Here is a 14,262-nt window from a genome sequence, read left to right as displayed (position 1 = left end):
ATGCAAGAAGTTGAAGAAATAATTGAATAAGTTCTCACCTCTCCATTAATTGTCCCTTGCATGACGGGATTTGACACAAGCTTCTCCACCACGTCTTACACCGCATTCATCAACTTTACATCAAGCCCCAGATCATTCTTGTAATGGTACTTTGGGTTGAGGTAGTAAGCTTGCATTGTGGAAATAAAAAATTTGGTCAGTGATTTGGTTGTTTACTTGTTTATAAATTATAAGTTATAAGTTATAACAAATTAAGAATGTAAATTAAAGTATACAACAAAAACTCAAAGTCTTAAAAGTGACTCACTAGCCAAGTGCAAAGGATGCATCAAGTGCGTCTCCCATCTATTATCGATGATCCTCTCGTAGGATTTGAAGGAGCTAGGGGCAGTAGCTCTAACCAACTCTTTCATTTGCTCGAGGGCAGCATATATGTGGGGCATTGTGGGCTTCTTCTCCGAATCCACCATCCTTAAAACAAACACAATAGGCTCTATAATGCCCAGTGTCCTATTCAGCTGCGTTCAAAAGGAATCATCAGCAATGGTTTGTTGGGCTAGTACTGCATCAGGATGGCTAGATCCACGCCAATCAAACCACTCCTCACTTGCAAACATGTGCCGTAGACCCACCACTTTCTCTTAGAAGCTTTTCAGAGCTACATAATTGGTGGCGAATCTAGTCAATCTAGGTCTGACTAGATCACCCTTACAGTGGTTCCTCATCATCTTCAACACATAACCATGGTTGTAAATAAAATTACTTACCCTTTTAGCCCTCTTAACCACAATATTGATTGACTTTCTTTTCCCCGAGTCATTCAACATAAGATCAATCGAATGTGCTGCACATGTGTCCAAAAAAGGTGGATCCTACTGCTCTTCTTCTTCATCATCAACATTTCACCAGCTTTTTTGAAGTTAGCACCGTTATCTGTGACAATTTGGATAACATTCTTTGGCCCTACCTCGAGGACCACCTCCCTAAGAAGCTTGTAAAGGTAGTCAGCATCTTTGATTTTATCTGAAGCATCCACCGACTTAAGGAAGGATGTCTTTCCATTGCAGCTCGCCATGAAATTAATGATGGACTGTCTAGTAGGACCAATCCATCCATCAGCCATCACAGTAACACCACGTGTACTCTATTTTTCCTTTAATGAACCAATGTATTCATTCACCTCCTGCTTTACCTTTGGTAAATATTTATTCATTACTTACCAAGCTGTTGGGCCTTTAACCCCTACACCTGCCCTATCAACTGCATTGATCATCCCCTGATAGTATGGTGTTTTGGCTGCATTGGTTGCAATGTTGTTGTAGAGCATGAATTTGTTGATTGCCAACCTAGCTTCCTCGTCCCTACTGCCTTCTTTATCTCCAGCAAATATATATGGAATGCTTCTTTGATAGATGTCTTGATGCTTGAAGAGGGAGGGGTCTTGGTCAAATGTGGCATCATAATGTCTAGTCTTCCTCCTCCTTTCGATCCTCTCACTTCCATGAAAACTATGTCTAGGTGGCATGGATGCCCCTAACCACCTGCTCCTTTGTCTATTCATATTGCTTCACATTCTTAACATGTAAGGATTGTCTGCTAGCTTCCATTGCAACATTCATCTGTCTCCACTTGGCCCGTGACTTAACACCCATAACTCTCCTCCTCTCTTTATTGTCACTTAATTCCTCATCAACATCAAGAAAAGGTCTAGACAGCACTGTATCCTCAAATTCCCTTTGCTTTTGTGCCATCTTATCCTTTTTTTGTTTCCCTCCCTTTAAAGTTGCTGCAATTGCTTTTTGCATTTCATAAGGAACCTTGGGACACTTGAAAACATTTTTGTAGCTACCAGCCAAATGTTGCTTTAATCTGGTTGGACCACCAGAATTCAAAGTCTTGAGGCAATACTTGCATCGGGATTTTTTTCTTGTTGGTAGTTAGTGGATCCCCATGTTGCCAAGCAATGTCCTGAGTCCCTAGTGCCGCCACTCCCACTAGTTGTCATTTAAGATATAAATGTACAACACTGAAAATTTGAAAAATACATACATGAATGTTCCCAAATATTCATTAGAATAATTTTTAGATACATAAAAACATGTAAAAACAATTTATAAAACAACAAAACACACACTTTGTTCTCAGATAACATATATACAATGCTCAAACAAACATGTTTGTATTTTTAAAATAAACTACATAATGTGAGCATCATTTAAAAAAAAAAACAGATTAATTTTTAGTAACATATTATTTTTTATAATTATTTTATATAAAAACAATTTATAAAACAACAAAACACACACGTTGTTCTAAGATAACATATATACAATGCTCAAACAAACATGTTTGTATTTTTAAAATAAACTACACCAATATAAGCATCATTTAAAAAAAACAGATAATTTTTCATAATATTTTTATTTAATTATTTAAATAGAAAAATAAAAATAAATACAGCAAGCATGATAATCAAAATATGAATACATGGGATTGTAGCCCTCTAAATGTAGTTAAGATAAGTGATAATCACATTCATATCATAAGTATTTTTTATAATTTATAATTTTAAATTTTTAGATAATATATTTTTTAAATACGAAAATTCAAAAAAAAATTAATAACAGAGAATTAAAATTTTTTTCCATGAAAGTATAGATCAAAGCTTGACCATCAACATATATTTATACTACACTCACACACCCATTGTAGAACTTTCTATTTGAAAAAATTCAAATTTGGGGGAAAATCTCACCTTTGTTGAAGATCACTTGAAATATGCTTAAATCTGCTGTTGTAGATGTGTTGATGATGTTTTTAAGTTAAATCCCCAACAAATTCCGGCCAAAAATTGACTTTTCTGGCAAAAAATGGCCTTGCAGCGAGAGAGAGGCGAGATATGTCTCTCTCGAGCGAGGGGTTTTAAACCCCCTAAACAGGTGGAAAAACCACCTTAAGTGAGATCTCGAGCCGAGATCTCCCATCTCTCATCTCTCGCCTCCCATCTCGTCTTTGCTATGGCAAGATAGCGAGATATCTCACGAGATCTCCTACCATGGTTGGAATACCATGTGGTGCAAAAATACGTTCATGCAAATATTGTATTTACTGGGCAAAGCTGAAAAGCTTCCTACATGTTCTAACTAGGAGGAAAAAGGTGGCAGTAAATGCTGATTCTCGAGGTTTTCAATACTGTTGGCACTGTCCTATGATATGAAAGTAAGCATTCAGGTTTTCAAAAACCATGATAGTTGTGATACTATGTGGTGCAAAAATACGTTCATGAAAATATTGTATTTACTGCGTAAAGTTGAAAATCTTCCTACATGTTCTAACTAGAAGGAAAAAGTTGGCAGTAAATGCCGATTCTTGAGGTTTTCAATGCTGTTGGCACTCTCCCATGATATGAAGGTAAGCACCCAGGTGTAATTTAAGTGATTGCTTTGGGGGTTAAATGATATTCAAAAAAATTTCAGAATCTTTTTTTCTGTTTTTGGGTGGTATTGGTGGAGGAATTGTCTGATCTGCCTGGCCTGCTATGTCTGATCGATACTCTGAACAAAAACAATGTTCAGGTGAGGGATGAAACTTTCCTATTGGTAGCCTGCCATGTCTGATCCTGAAAAAAACTGTTTGGTAAATCTGCACACAGCAAAGCAAAATATACTCAAGAATACTTCAGTCAACTGGCTTACCATCTAAACAATCCATTCTTGCGATTAAAGATCCTGTTTTGTTGTGATATGATGCAGGTGAGTCTTGCTGCAGCCAAGAAGAATCTTGCTGATGACGTTGCAGGCCAACCTGGAAAGCCCGATGCCTCAGCGTTGCACCACTATTCTGATTCTGATGATGTGTCTGTGGGGACCTGTACTGGTGGCAACACCCCTTCCAAGTTTAAGACTCGCACATCTGATGTAACGTCTGGACGAAGGTCTACTGGTGGGCTCAATGGAGTGAACAGCCTGGTGAAGGAGTTTCAGCAACAGAAGCAGGTATTTGTAGATGATGCTTCATTCCTTGTAGAGCTTAAGTCACTACAGTCTGATTCCGACGTGAACCCTGATGACGAGCTTCGGAAGCTCAAGCTCAGGTTTGAGACATGGAAGAAAGAATTCAAGATTCAATTAAGGGAGACAAGGATGACACTTAACAAGCTTGGAAACTCAGAAACGGAGAAGAACCGAAAGAAATGGTGGGGAGTGAGCAAGAAATTCATGTAGAATATTGTATTCAGATTATTGTGATCTTTACTGGCTCAGTCTGAGGCTGTGATACCTGCACCGGCGAAGGCATAAACAGCCAGGTATCTTGTGTGTCATGGATAGAGCTTTTTAAGCAACAATGGGCAGCAGTTGGTTAGAATGCTTCACAGATGTTCTGCTTGCCATTTTCTGGTGTTGTATTTCCCAGCCACCTGCTAGCATTTGTCTGTGTGTGAGGATTAGGAGAAGAAGGGGGCAGGTATTCGCTTGTATATCCACCATATCTTTTACTTTGTTGGAGAGGGATTGACGTAAGTTAGGCGTCTCCCCTCCGCTCCTCCCCCCACCCCACAACAAGAAAAAGGGGAAGAAAAAAAAGGAGGTTAGGGGTATATTTGTTTGGATTCTGTTTCAGTTGATGTAACCCCTAAATATATTGCACATGTATTTGATACTAACATAGAGAAATAATATATTATACACCATTTTTCTCATTAATGAAATTATGTACACCATCCTGCTTTGTTTCAGTTAACCAGATCATGAAATTAGTACGCATAACTGATACCATCACACCATCAAAGGGAACTTTTGTCTTCCACACGATGTTTTGTATGAAAAATTATCTACACCATCTTGCTTTGTTGGAAGCATAGCAACATAAAAAATGAATCACAAGAACATTAATCAGCTTTATGGTGTTATCTTCATTACTAGTCAAGTAGATAAATTTCATTTTCTCATGTAGAACAGTTGAGTTCCAGTGTCTTGCAGTGTTACCAGATTGTAAATATAGAAGACTACCAATATGTTGATTTCATGCATTATGATTTTTATCCCCAAGGGGTTAACTTAGTTGGCAAAGAACATCGCCTCATATTCTGAGATCAAGAGTTTGAATCTCCTTAGAGCGAGAGGTAAAACCCTATATATAAAATAGTTATCCCATACATGACTATCAGTTCCAAAGAATATATATTGTGATTTGTTTTCTTTAGCTACAAGCCTTATTTTGGGTGATCTCTTGAACATATACAAATCCCAAAAGATAAACCAACTTTTAAGGTCCAGACAATGTTTTGATTCTTATTCTTGTCTAGACTAAGGAAATTATTGGTTAAATATGAATTTTCGTTTGGCATTTCCTATTCATTTTTTCATGCTTGCCTCCATTCTTTCTTTCAGACCTGAGTGCTGAATATGATCTTACCCGCTCCATTGCTAGCTATTTCTCAATCGAGATATAAGATAAAATGTTAGGTTTTTTTTATTAAAATCTATATTATCTATATATTAAGTTTCAAAATTAGTTTTTGCATTTCTTTTATTTAATTGTTTTGTTTGTCTGTGGGACCCATGAGGTAAGGGTGGTAATGAGGGGCACCATGTGTAAAGGAGGCACTTCATGACCTTGGTTATGAGACTTTTCATGACATTGGTCATGGATCTTAAAGGTCTTGAAATTCTAACTCTTGACATTCATTTCTCATTTCAACTTCTTGACCATTCATGGCCATTACCATGAGTGGAGTTAAGGTCTTTGAATGGATTAAATCCTATTCATTTCAAAGAAGTGAATATGAGAATTACTTCTAGTGGGGAGGTTAGGTCAAGGGGGTTTATTCACATTAGTGGAGGAGGGACAAGCCATTGATTTTCCAATTCATTGCCTTAAGAATCCTAAGGGGTGTAAGGTGAGATTTGGACCTATATAAACCCAACTTTTCCTTGCATGTAGTGGGTAATTGACACACTCCTCACACTTGCATAATTTGTGTTTCAAAGTTAATTTCTTTCTTTGAATTTGTCTAAGTGTTGTGCTCTAGCTTTTGGCTCCTTGAGAGGACTACAACAACTACAAGGGGACGGGGGGGGGAGGGAGGGGGGTTGGGTGGGGAGCTCCGGAAGTCATGTGATTATTTATGTTTTGAAGATATAATTACCCAACATAAAGTTTAAAATATGACAGGATCAATTTCAGGACTCACAAATGTACTGGTCATTACTGATGCAGATGAACTACATGAACATTCAAGAAATCAACCACTTGACACAATAATGTACATAAGACACTAATCATTTTCATTAAGAAGCTTCACATGAGAAAAAGGGATTGGGAACTGAGGGAAATGAAATCAATCTAGGATCCTGGTACAAACTTTGTTGCGTAGACCCAGGCATTGTTAGCCACAGGGTTGTCAAGGTGATCCAAGAGGTTCTCTAGTGGGCCTTTACCAGTAACAATGGCTTGAACAAAGAACCCAAACATGGAGAACATGGCTAACCGACCATTCTTGATCTCCTTCACTTTGAGCTCTGCAAAGGTTACTGGATCATCAGCAAGTCCCAGGGGGTCAAAGTATGTTCCACCAGGGTAGAGGTTGTTTCCCTCACCCACACCTTCTAGGCCATTGATGCGGAAGCCCTCAACCAGTCCCATGAGAAGTACTTGGAAACCCAGCACTGCTAAGATGCTCTGAGCATGAACAAGGTTAGGGTTGCCCAAATAATCAAGCCCTCCTTCAGAGAAGATCTGAGCTCCAGCTTTGAACCAAATTGGTTCCTTGAAGTCCACTCTCACCCACTTCTCAAGAACTTCTGGGGTGATACACCCAAGTGCCCCCAACATAGCCCATCTCCCATGGATCACCTGAAAACATTCAATCAATTCGCACGAGTCAGAACCATATACCGAAACAAAAATCGAAGGAGTGTCAAAACTCATGAACAGGAAAAGATGCTTAGAACCATGTTTGGTACCTCAAGAGCCCTGTTCCTGGCAAAAGCCTCTGGGTCAGCTGATAATCCTGCAGTATCCCATCCATAGTCACCTGGGAATTCTCCAGTGAGGTATGAAGGAGTCTGAGCAGAGAAAGGTCCCAAGTACTTAACCCTGTCAGGTCCATACCATAGCTCATTCCCCTGTTCAAATTTCAAATTCCGGAACAAAACTTTAATTGACTTGCAGAAATTCTAAATTCACCAAGAACCCAAAAGCTTAAAAGTATTATTAATGGAATCCAACAAAAGGAGCAGCAATAAAGTGGTAGCATCTCACCATGGTGAATTTCCCATTGCCCATAGAAACAACATCTCTAAGTGGGTTATTACTGGATCCCCTTGTCTGGCCTAGAAATGGAGTTGGTCTAAGTACAGTGCTGGATGTGGTGGTTGCTGCCATTATTGTGGCCACCATATCAGTTGTGGTGCTGGTGATCTCCTGGTGCTGGTGGTTGTATGAGAACTGAAATGCAGGCTGAGATTTCAGAAAGGTAAGTTTGTGATTATATAAGTAAGATGAGTGGTGGTTTGGAGAGCGAAGAAGAAGAGAGTTGTGGTTGGGACTTTTTGAGACTATATGCAACCAATGGGAAGGCCTTAAAGGATTCTATTGTATCTTCTTCTCATATCTTCTTATCCACATATTATCTGTTCTGTCTTTATTTGCACACTTAAAAAAATCATAGATGCTAAGGCACAGTTAATGAATATCCAGCTCTAATGCCACATTCATGACAGTTCTAGTAAGATCTATTAGATTAGATGCCGATTGACTGGTCTGGAATACACCTTTTCTGTGCAAAAGGAATCAAGACCTTGATAACATTGCTTCGAACAAGGAAGAGGATTGGAATCGCATCAGGTGATTCGATTTTTCATTTTAGAAGGCGAGGTTTAGATCAATGCATGAACCCTTCTTTCTTTCCTTTTTTTTGGGGTAAAAATAAATTCATTCAGAAATTGAGCTATTACAAACATTGAAATCTGAATTCCAAAAATTTAGGAGCTAGGAATTGGATGACAACCAAACTTTCAAAAGCTCAATTGAAAGGGCCAATCGAGATAAGGAGTCAGCCACTTTGTTGGCACCCTTATAAACAAATTTAAAAATAATAGAATTAAAAAATTGATTTAACTTCGAGATATCCCAAAGAATGGCATCTATATCAACCACTAGATTAGTAGAAACATTGATTTGTAGAATCAATTTTTTGGAAGTTCGATTCCACAATGTAATTGCAATTCAATCATTAGAAAACAATGGAAGTGCCCCAAAGTAGGTTTGCCATGAACATAGAATTACACATACTCCATTAGATATTTTTATGATAGTAACGTGACTATTGATTTAGATTGCGCCTTAGAAAAAAGGGGGGAACTATTGATTAAGAAATAAAATTACATAATTTCTTCACGAATCGGATCACTGTTCCCGTGAAGGGATGATATGTTATGAATACCCTTTTCTATGGGATGCAGTATGACCCAGCTTAAGCTCGGAGAGGGTTTAGACTCACAATTTTGACCGTAAGAATCATTCAAAACTGGTCAAAGTAGCCCCATTACAAAGTCAATCTCGGATCAAAGTTGAGTGTTAGATCAAGCCGGTCTAACCTCGCTCTATAGACATATAAAATATATAATTTTAAATAAATTTAGAGCAACAAGATGAAGTTATGAATTATTTATTCTTCTATAGTTAGGGCCAGGTAAAGACTCAGCTAGGGTTTTCATGATAGGCTTAAGGTTTCAAAAATTGATGCCCCAACCCGATTTTTAAGGTTTCAAAACTCCTAACCCGACCCGAGCTTGAAGCAGCCCAACACCTTTCTATTGTTAAATTCCAATCAAAAGGATTCTCTTAAAAGAAAAGAAAAAAAACCTCTCTAGGGATGGAGACAACTGACAACCTATGTAAAAATAGAAGTAAAAAGCATTCGAGAAACTATTTATATCTCTGCTTTTAGATAGTACAGAAAAGAAAATATTTAAATTCAGAAAGGAACAAAAGTTAAGAATCTAACATTTGAAACCCCTACAAACCTATAGGCTATGATTTTGGTCCCCTGTCTATATCACATGGAATTTCAAAGCTTTCATGGTGATAGGATTTATAACTTAATCCACATTCCTCTCACGCCGTTGGCCAAATTTAAATGCCACCTCATTGGTGACGTTTGATTTTTCCTGTAGATACACGTTTATGGTTTATGATTGGTCAGTTTTTTATTAAAAAAAGTTTGAAATTTTTTTGGTGCTCGTTACATTTGTTAACCTAGTGTTCCAGGACCAAGCTAGGTGTGTTAATTTCCACCAACACTACCCCTAGACCTCATAGACCTCATAGCTTCTATCTTCAACAGCATTATCTATGGAGCCATAGTCAATAGTCAAGAGTCCAAAAAAAACAACTAATGGATTTCAAAATTCAATTGTAAGACTTGAAAGCGCTATAAAGGATGTGAATTTATTCTTCTATTCTTTATATTGGACAGTTGTGTACTTTTTAGTCTAGGTTTAGAATCGTTCGCTGTGGGTGGAGGTTGTTGAGTCTCCCAGTGCACGTGTTACCGGCTTCTGTGAATTATACTAGACCTCTGGTGGGACTATGTTGAAGGGATAAGTGTTTTTGCTGGTAGTTTACAGCACATGACTAATGCTTGTATAGGTTGAACTCGAAAGTCTGAATATTGCCTAGCAGGGGGCTCAATGATGCCACTCTTCCATTCCCTTTTTTTACTACGAAAAAAAAAAGAAGAAGACTTGAAAGCACTGTAAATGATGTTGCTCTTATCTTGACTCGAAGGAATGTTGTTGCACCTCATGAGACAATCTCTTTTGAGCAAGAACAATTTTTCTATTCCAAGGGTTTTGAAAATGTATTTAGAAACTTCTTAAAATTCAATGTTGGTATATATGGTTGGTTTATGTTCTCTATAAACAACACTAATGCCTCATGGATGTTGCATTACAATTAAATTTGATAAAAGAATGATCTAATGAGGGAGATCTAGACGAATGAACTGAGTATTGATCCGTAATTTTGGTGACACTTTTGTATCCTTTAAAGATTGTTGTAGCCATATTGATTATTTTCACAATAAAATAAACAAAATTGAACAATGGCATCAGCTACAATAATTGTTTCCACACATAGACTTAGAATGGACTTCTAATATGATTCAAATGCCCATTTTGTGCTTGGTTGGATTGGTGGAATCTAAGTTCCAAGCAAACTAAAATTTAAAATACAAGGTGGAAAAAATCACAAAATATTATTAGAAGAATCTTACAGTATAAGTAGTTTGGACTATAGCAGGCAAGTTATTTGATCAATGATCAAAGGAGTTGAGTCAAGCTTTTTAATATATTCTGCATTAAGTCGGCAGAATTTAACACTCATACATCACATCAAAGTGGGATTTCCTCATTTCCCCACATTTCAAAGTTCTTAAAAGAAGATTTGGAGATCTCTCTTGCTAAGCTGGGTAGGAGCATAGTTCATCGGCGGCGCGCCGGGGGGCCAGGGGGGGGGGGGCCACCCCCGCGGCCCGGCCGGAGCGGCCCCACACGGGACGCGGCGGCCCGGGGACAAAGGAACAAGGGCGGGCGCGGCAGGGCGGGGGGAACAGAAAACCAACCGATACATAGTCAACCCGCGCAAACAGGTGGGTGGCAATCCCAAGGGGCCAATGCCGCAAATGCAAAGCCCGGGCGCCCGCGCGGGATGGGCGCGCCCGGGGCGCGGTCCCGGCGGTCGGCCTTGGGTAGGAGATGAACAGCTTAGTACTATTACAGCCAGCAAGTTGTTGTGTTAACCTTTCCTCTATTACCTCAGAGCTTACGTGAGATGAATCAGTTTTGGGACAAGACAAATTCAACAAAGATAATTTGGAATTGTTTATAGCTTTTTATCTTTCATGTACCTTTCAAAAAATAGGTGTCTGATCTCTGTGTCGTTTTTAACCCATTCACATTTGAATTTCAAAGATTCTTTCAAAGTCAGGTCTGTGTTCCCTGCAGGTCTTGGTGGTTTTTGCTCCTGAGATGAACAGGGACTGATCAGTAACAGTTTTCCCTTTCTTCCTGATTAAAGAAACCACTGGGTATATTCCATAAGAATTCATAGAAATTACAGTGCTTCCGTAGAGAGTTGAACTCTGAGATTTGAGTTGCAGGGTTTTTTTTTTAATCATTTATTAAGCCCACAAAGTCATTGTTCTTGAATCTCATACAAACATATCCGTCTGCTAAGGAAACCCTTTTGGATATGATCAGAAATCTGAACTCAAAGAAGATATAACAGGGCATCCCAATTGAAGCAGAGCAGGAAAACTAAAGAAGGGTTCTGCATTTCTACAAAATTTCATTGATTCAAGCTTGATGTTCTACAAGTTTACAGATAATGTAGCCATGCATATGACCATTCATTGAGTTCTAATCTGCTATGGGACCCAAACCGTTTTCAGTGTGGATTTAGCAAAACATCATTACCACCTTCCAAAGACTTACATAGCAATATCTGGGCACCCAAGGATGCCTTTGGCATTAACAGAAGCTTCTCTTGGAGTACCCCTAGTGTTGGTGCCTCTTCCGAATTTGGGAGAAATTCTTCATTATCCAAATCTTTTTCAGGGTAAGATTCCTGATTAACCACTAAAACCAAGGACTCCAAAATCACAGCCTTTGCTAACATGAATTTCACCATCTTCAATTCGAGATGACTTCCTCTGAAATTACCTATTTTGATTAATTTAACACGATCAAACACAGAATGCAGGGGTTCTCTTGTTGGCATTCCCAAATATTCCCACAAGCACGTATCTTCTGGAACACCCGGAAGCTGCATGAAACAATGCTCAAATGAACACAAATAACAAAAAATGGAAACAAAGATGGGTTTTTTTTTTCTTTTTCTTTTTTTCTCAAGAGATCAGAATTAGTTACATGCCCGTATATAAAATTTCTCTAGGCAAGGACAGATGCTTTGTCTGAAGAAGCTGTAGACATCCCAAACTGAATCTGCTAAGAGCTGCAATTCCCGTAGATTATTGAATGTGAACCGAGAATCATTGGGAACTTTCCACTGCAAAAGCATCAATCAGCAACAATGAAATCATATTGAGAAAATGGAATTTGAAAAGGATTTGAAATTTGAATAGAAAGAGAGAGTTTAAAGGCATACCGGCAGAGCTCCACCACAAATGGTTAGAATCTTCACATGAGAAATATCTGACAAAATCCTTATACGAACATCATCAGGTCTCTCATCATCTCTGTCTCTTAAATAAATCACTGCTTCTTCTAAGGCTGAAACATTCTTGATAGAAAACGATTGCATGAGTTTCCCCCAAAACAGGAAGGATCTTATGTTGGGTGCAGATATCTCAATTTCGCTTCCCACCCAACAATGGCAAATTGTTAATGTTTTGAGCTGTTGATTTAATTCAGGGATTTTGATTGCTTGCAGAGGACTGCATTCCCTTAGAATCAGCTTCTCGAGAAGTGGGCAATTGGAGAGTAAGATCTCAAGTGTGTTTTCGGTGATATATATATCTCTGAGCCTCAAAGTTCGAAGGAAACCCAAACCAGAGAAATCGGAAGGTAGGCTAAGAACACAGTGGCTAAGGTCTAAATGGGTTAATGATTCATTTCTGAACAGAATCTCTGGCAATTCAAATGGTTTTCGCTCACCAGAAGCGATTTCACCAATCTCATAATGATCGAGTCTATGACAGAAATCCAGATGAAGCTCCTTCACGTTCTTTCGTGTAGCAAATTCGATCCAATTCACAGCATCCGACCGAAATCGCTCATTGGGATCGAAACAAAGCTTGAAGCTCTCGATCTTCCTACCAACATGGATATTGATACATCGATTGAGGAAGTCGACGAAGTGCTCTGGTGCTTGGTTGTCTACAGCTTCATCATCGAAGTCAAGGTTTGCGGCATGGATCAAGTTGGAGGTGGAGAGGTCTCTCCATCTCTTGGCTAGAACACTTGTTGCTACAGAAGCTTTGATGGGTAGTAGAGAAAGGATGTGAAGAAGGATGGAATCAGGTAAAGTAGTGATTCTGTCTTCAGATAGTTTTTTCATGGCTGATTCCCCTGTTCCCTTTCTTCAAAGAGTATTTGCAGGGCTCTGCTCTTATATCAGTTTTCTTTCTTTGAGACAATGACACAAGCACCTTATAGGTAAATTTGACGCTACTCCCAAGTCCATGTAATTAAACCTGACTGACCCATTTCCAAAGTGATCCCAGTTTTAACCCGACCCGATCAGTTTCATACACTCGTTTTTTTTTTTTTTTTGAGGACACCTTTTTTTAAACATAAAAACTAATTTTCATTCTTTTTGTCTTTTCTTAAGAATCTTTTAAGAGGTTGTTAAGGTTAGATATGTAATGTCTATTTTATTCTTCATGAGAATTAATAAACTATAAGATATTATTAACCTCATTTATAAAATCTATACAGAAATATCAATTATGTGCTTTATATTTTTGTTATTTTAGATTTCAAAGAATTATTATATTTTGATGAGATGAATAAATAATAACCAATCTCAGGGTTATTTAAAATTTTTGAAAAATACAAAAAATACGTCATCAATTAACTAAGAGGGATAGGAAATATCAATAGTTTCAATAAAGTCTAAAGTTGAATTAAAAAATTTAAATTATATAAAGAATAATGTAGTAACTAAACTATAGTACGAGAAATATCAACAACTATCTTTGTTATCTTTATTGGAAAAGAAAAAAAGTGCTTTGCCTAAATAATATATATATAAAGTTTTAAATTATTTAACACGTTGTTGGTCATCTTATATATACTTGGATGGGTAAAGACAGGGAGGGTGAGAAAAATTCACGACCGTCCATTGTGTCCACTTGATGCATTAGATAATGTCATATACTTGAGATTTGATCTTTACCTTCTTGAGTGTATCACATATCTGTTTTTGGGTAACAAGACTTCATTCATTGAACTGAACGAGTACAGAAAGATAGATGCACATACCTTCCTGAGTGTATCATGTACCTAATGCACCATGGGCAACATGAGTGCATTGGACTAGAGAAGAAAAAAACAACAATGTGGGACAAAGAGAGGGTTTTTTGTTGTAAAAAAAATACTACATGTATATTTGTTGTACATTCTTGTTGTATTATTGCGTGCAAGATACATTTTCATATGATTTAGATATTGTGGTGACGGAGTCAACTCCTGACGAAGACAACAAATATTTTTTTTCAACTGATATTTTCTAGAC

The 14,262-nt window shown here is 37.9% G+C and overlaps 3 protein-coding genes and 1 long non-coding RNA gene across 4 annotated transcripts in view; 2 read left to right on the top strand and 2 right to left on the bottom strand.

Annotated features, from left to right (window-relative positions):
* LOC149004534 (myosin-2-like) overlaps positions 1-4,746 on the top strand; it is a 58,604-nt gene extending 53,858 nt beyond the window's left edge. Inside the window, exon 24 of the mRNA XM_089169298.1 lies at positions 3,753-4,746. Coding sequence (XP_089025424.1) covers positions 3,753-4,223 — 471 coding nt within the window. The 3' untranslated portion in view covers positions 4,224-4,746. The remainder of the gene's footprint in view (positions 1-3,752) is intronic.
* A 521-nt stretch (positions 4,747-5,267) lies between these two features.
* Positions 5,268-6,480, top strand: LOC149004533 (uncharacterized). Its single transcript, XR_016175659.1, has 2 exons — positions 5,268-5,460; positions 6,160-6,480. It is a non-coding gene; the product is annotated as an uncharacterized LOC149004533 (long non-coding RNA).
* On the bottom strand, positions 6,267-7,481 carry LHCB3 (light-harvesting chlorophyll B-binding protein 3). Its single transcript, XM_089169297.1, has 3 exons — positions 7,264-7,481; positions 6,966-7,127; positions 6,267-6,855 (listed from the first exon to the last, which is right to left on the bottom strand). The coding sequence occupies exons 1-3, from the start codon at positions 7,399-7,401 to the stop codon at positions 6,346-6,348; spliced, it is 810 nt and encodes a 269-aa protein (XP_089025423.1). The 5' UTR covers positions 7,402-7,481; the 3' UTR covers positions 6,267-6,345.
* A 2,844-nt stretch (positions 7,482-10,325) lies between these two features.
* LOC149004531 (F-box protein At4g09920-like) lies at positions 10,326-13,150 on the bottom strand. Its single transcript, XM_089135674.1, has 5 exons — positions 12,172-13,150; positions 11,938-12,072; positions 11,463-11,829; positions 10,820-10,893; positions 10,326-10,358 (listed from the first exon to the last, which is right to left on the bottom strand). The coding sequence occupies exons 1-5, from the start codon at positions 13,081-13,083 to the stop codon at positions 10,326-10,328; spliced, it is 1,521 nt and encodes a 506-aa protein (XP_088991800.1). The 5' UTR covers positions 13,084-13,150.
* Between the last annotated feature and the right edge of the window lie 1,112 nt (positions 13,151-14,262).

Source organism: Hakea prostrata, chromosome 9 (assembly GCF_041222555.1).
Source record: "Hakea prostrata isolate BN-2017 chromosome 9, UWA_Hpros_2, whole genome shotgun sequence".
In the NCBI taxonomy this organism is placed as follows: Eukaryota; Viridiplantae; Streptophyta; class Magnoliopsida; order Proteales; family Proteaceae; genus Hakea; species Hakea prostrata.
The sequence above is the reverse complement of the archived record's forward strand: the minus strand, read 5'-3'. Positions and strand labels throughout refer to the sequence as shown.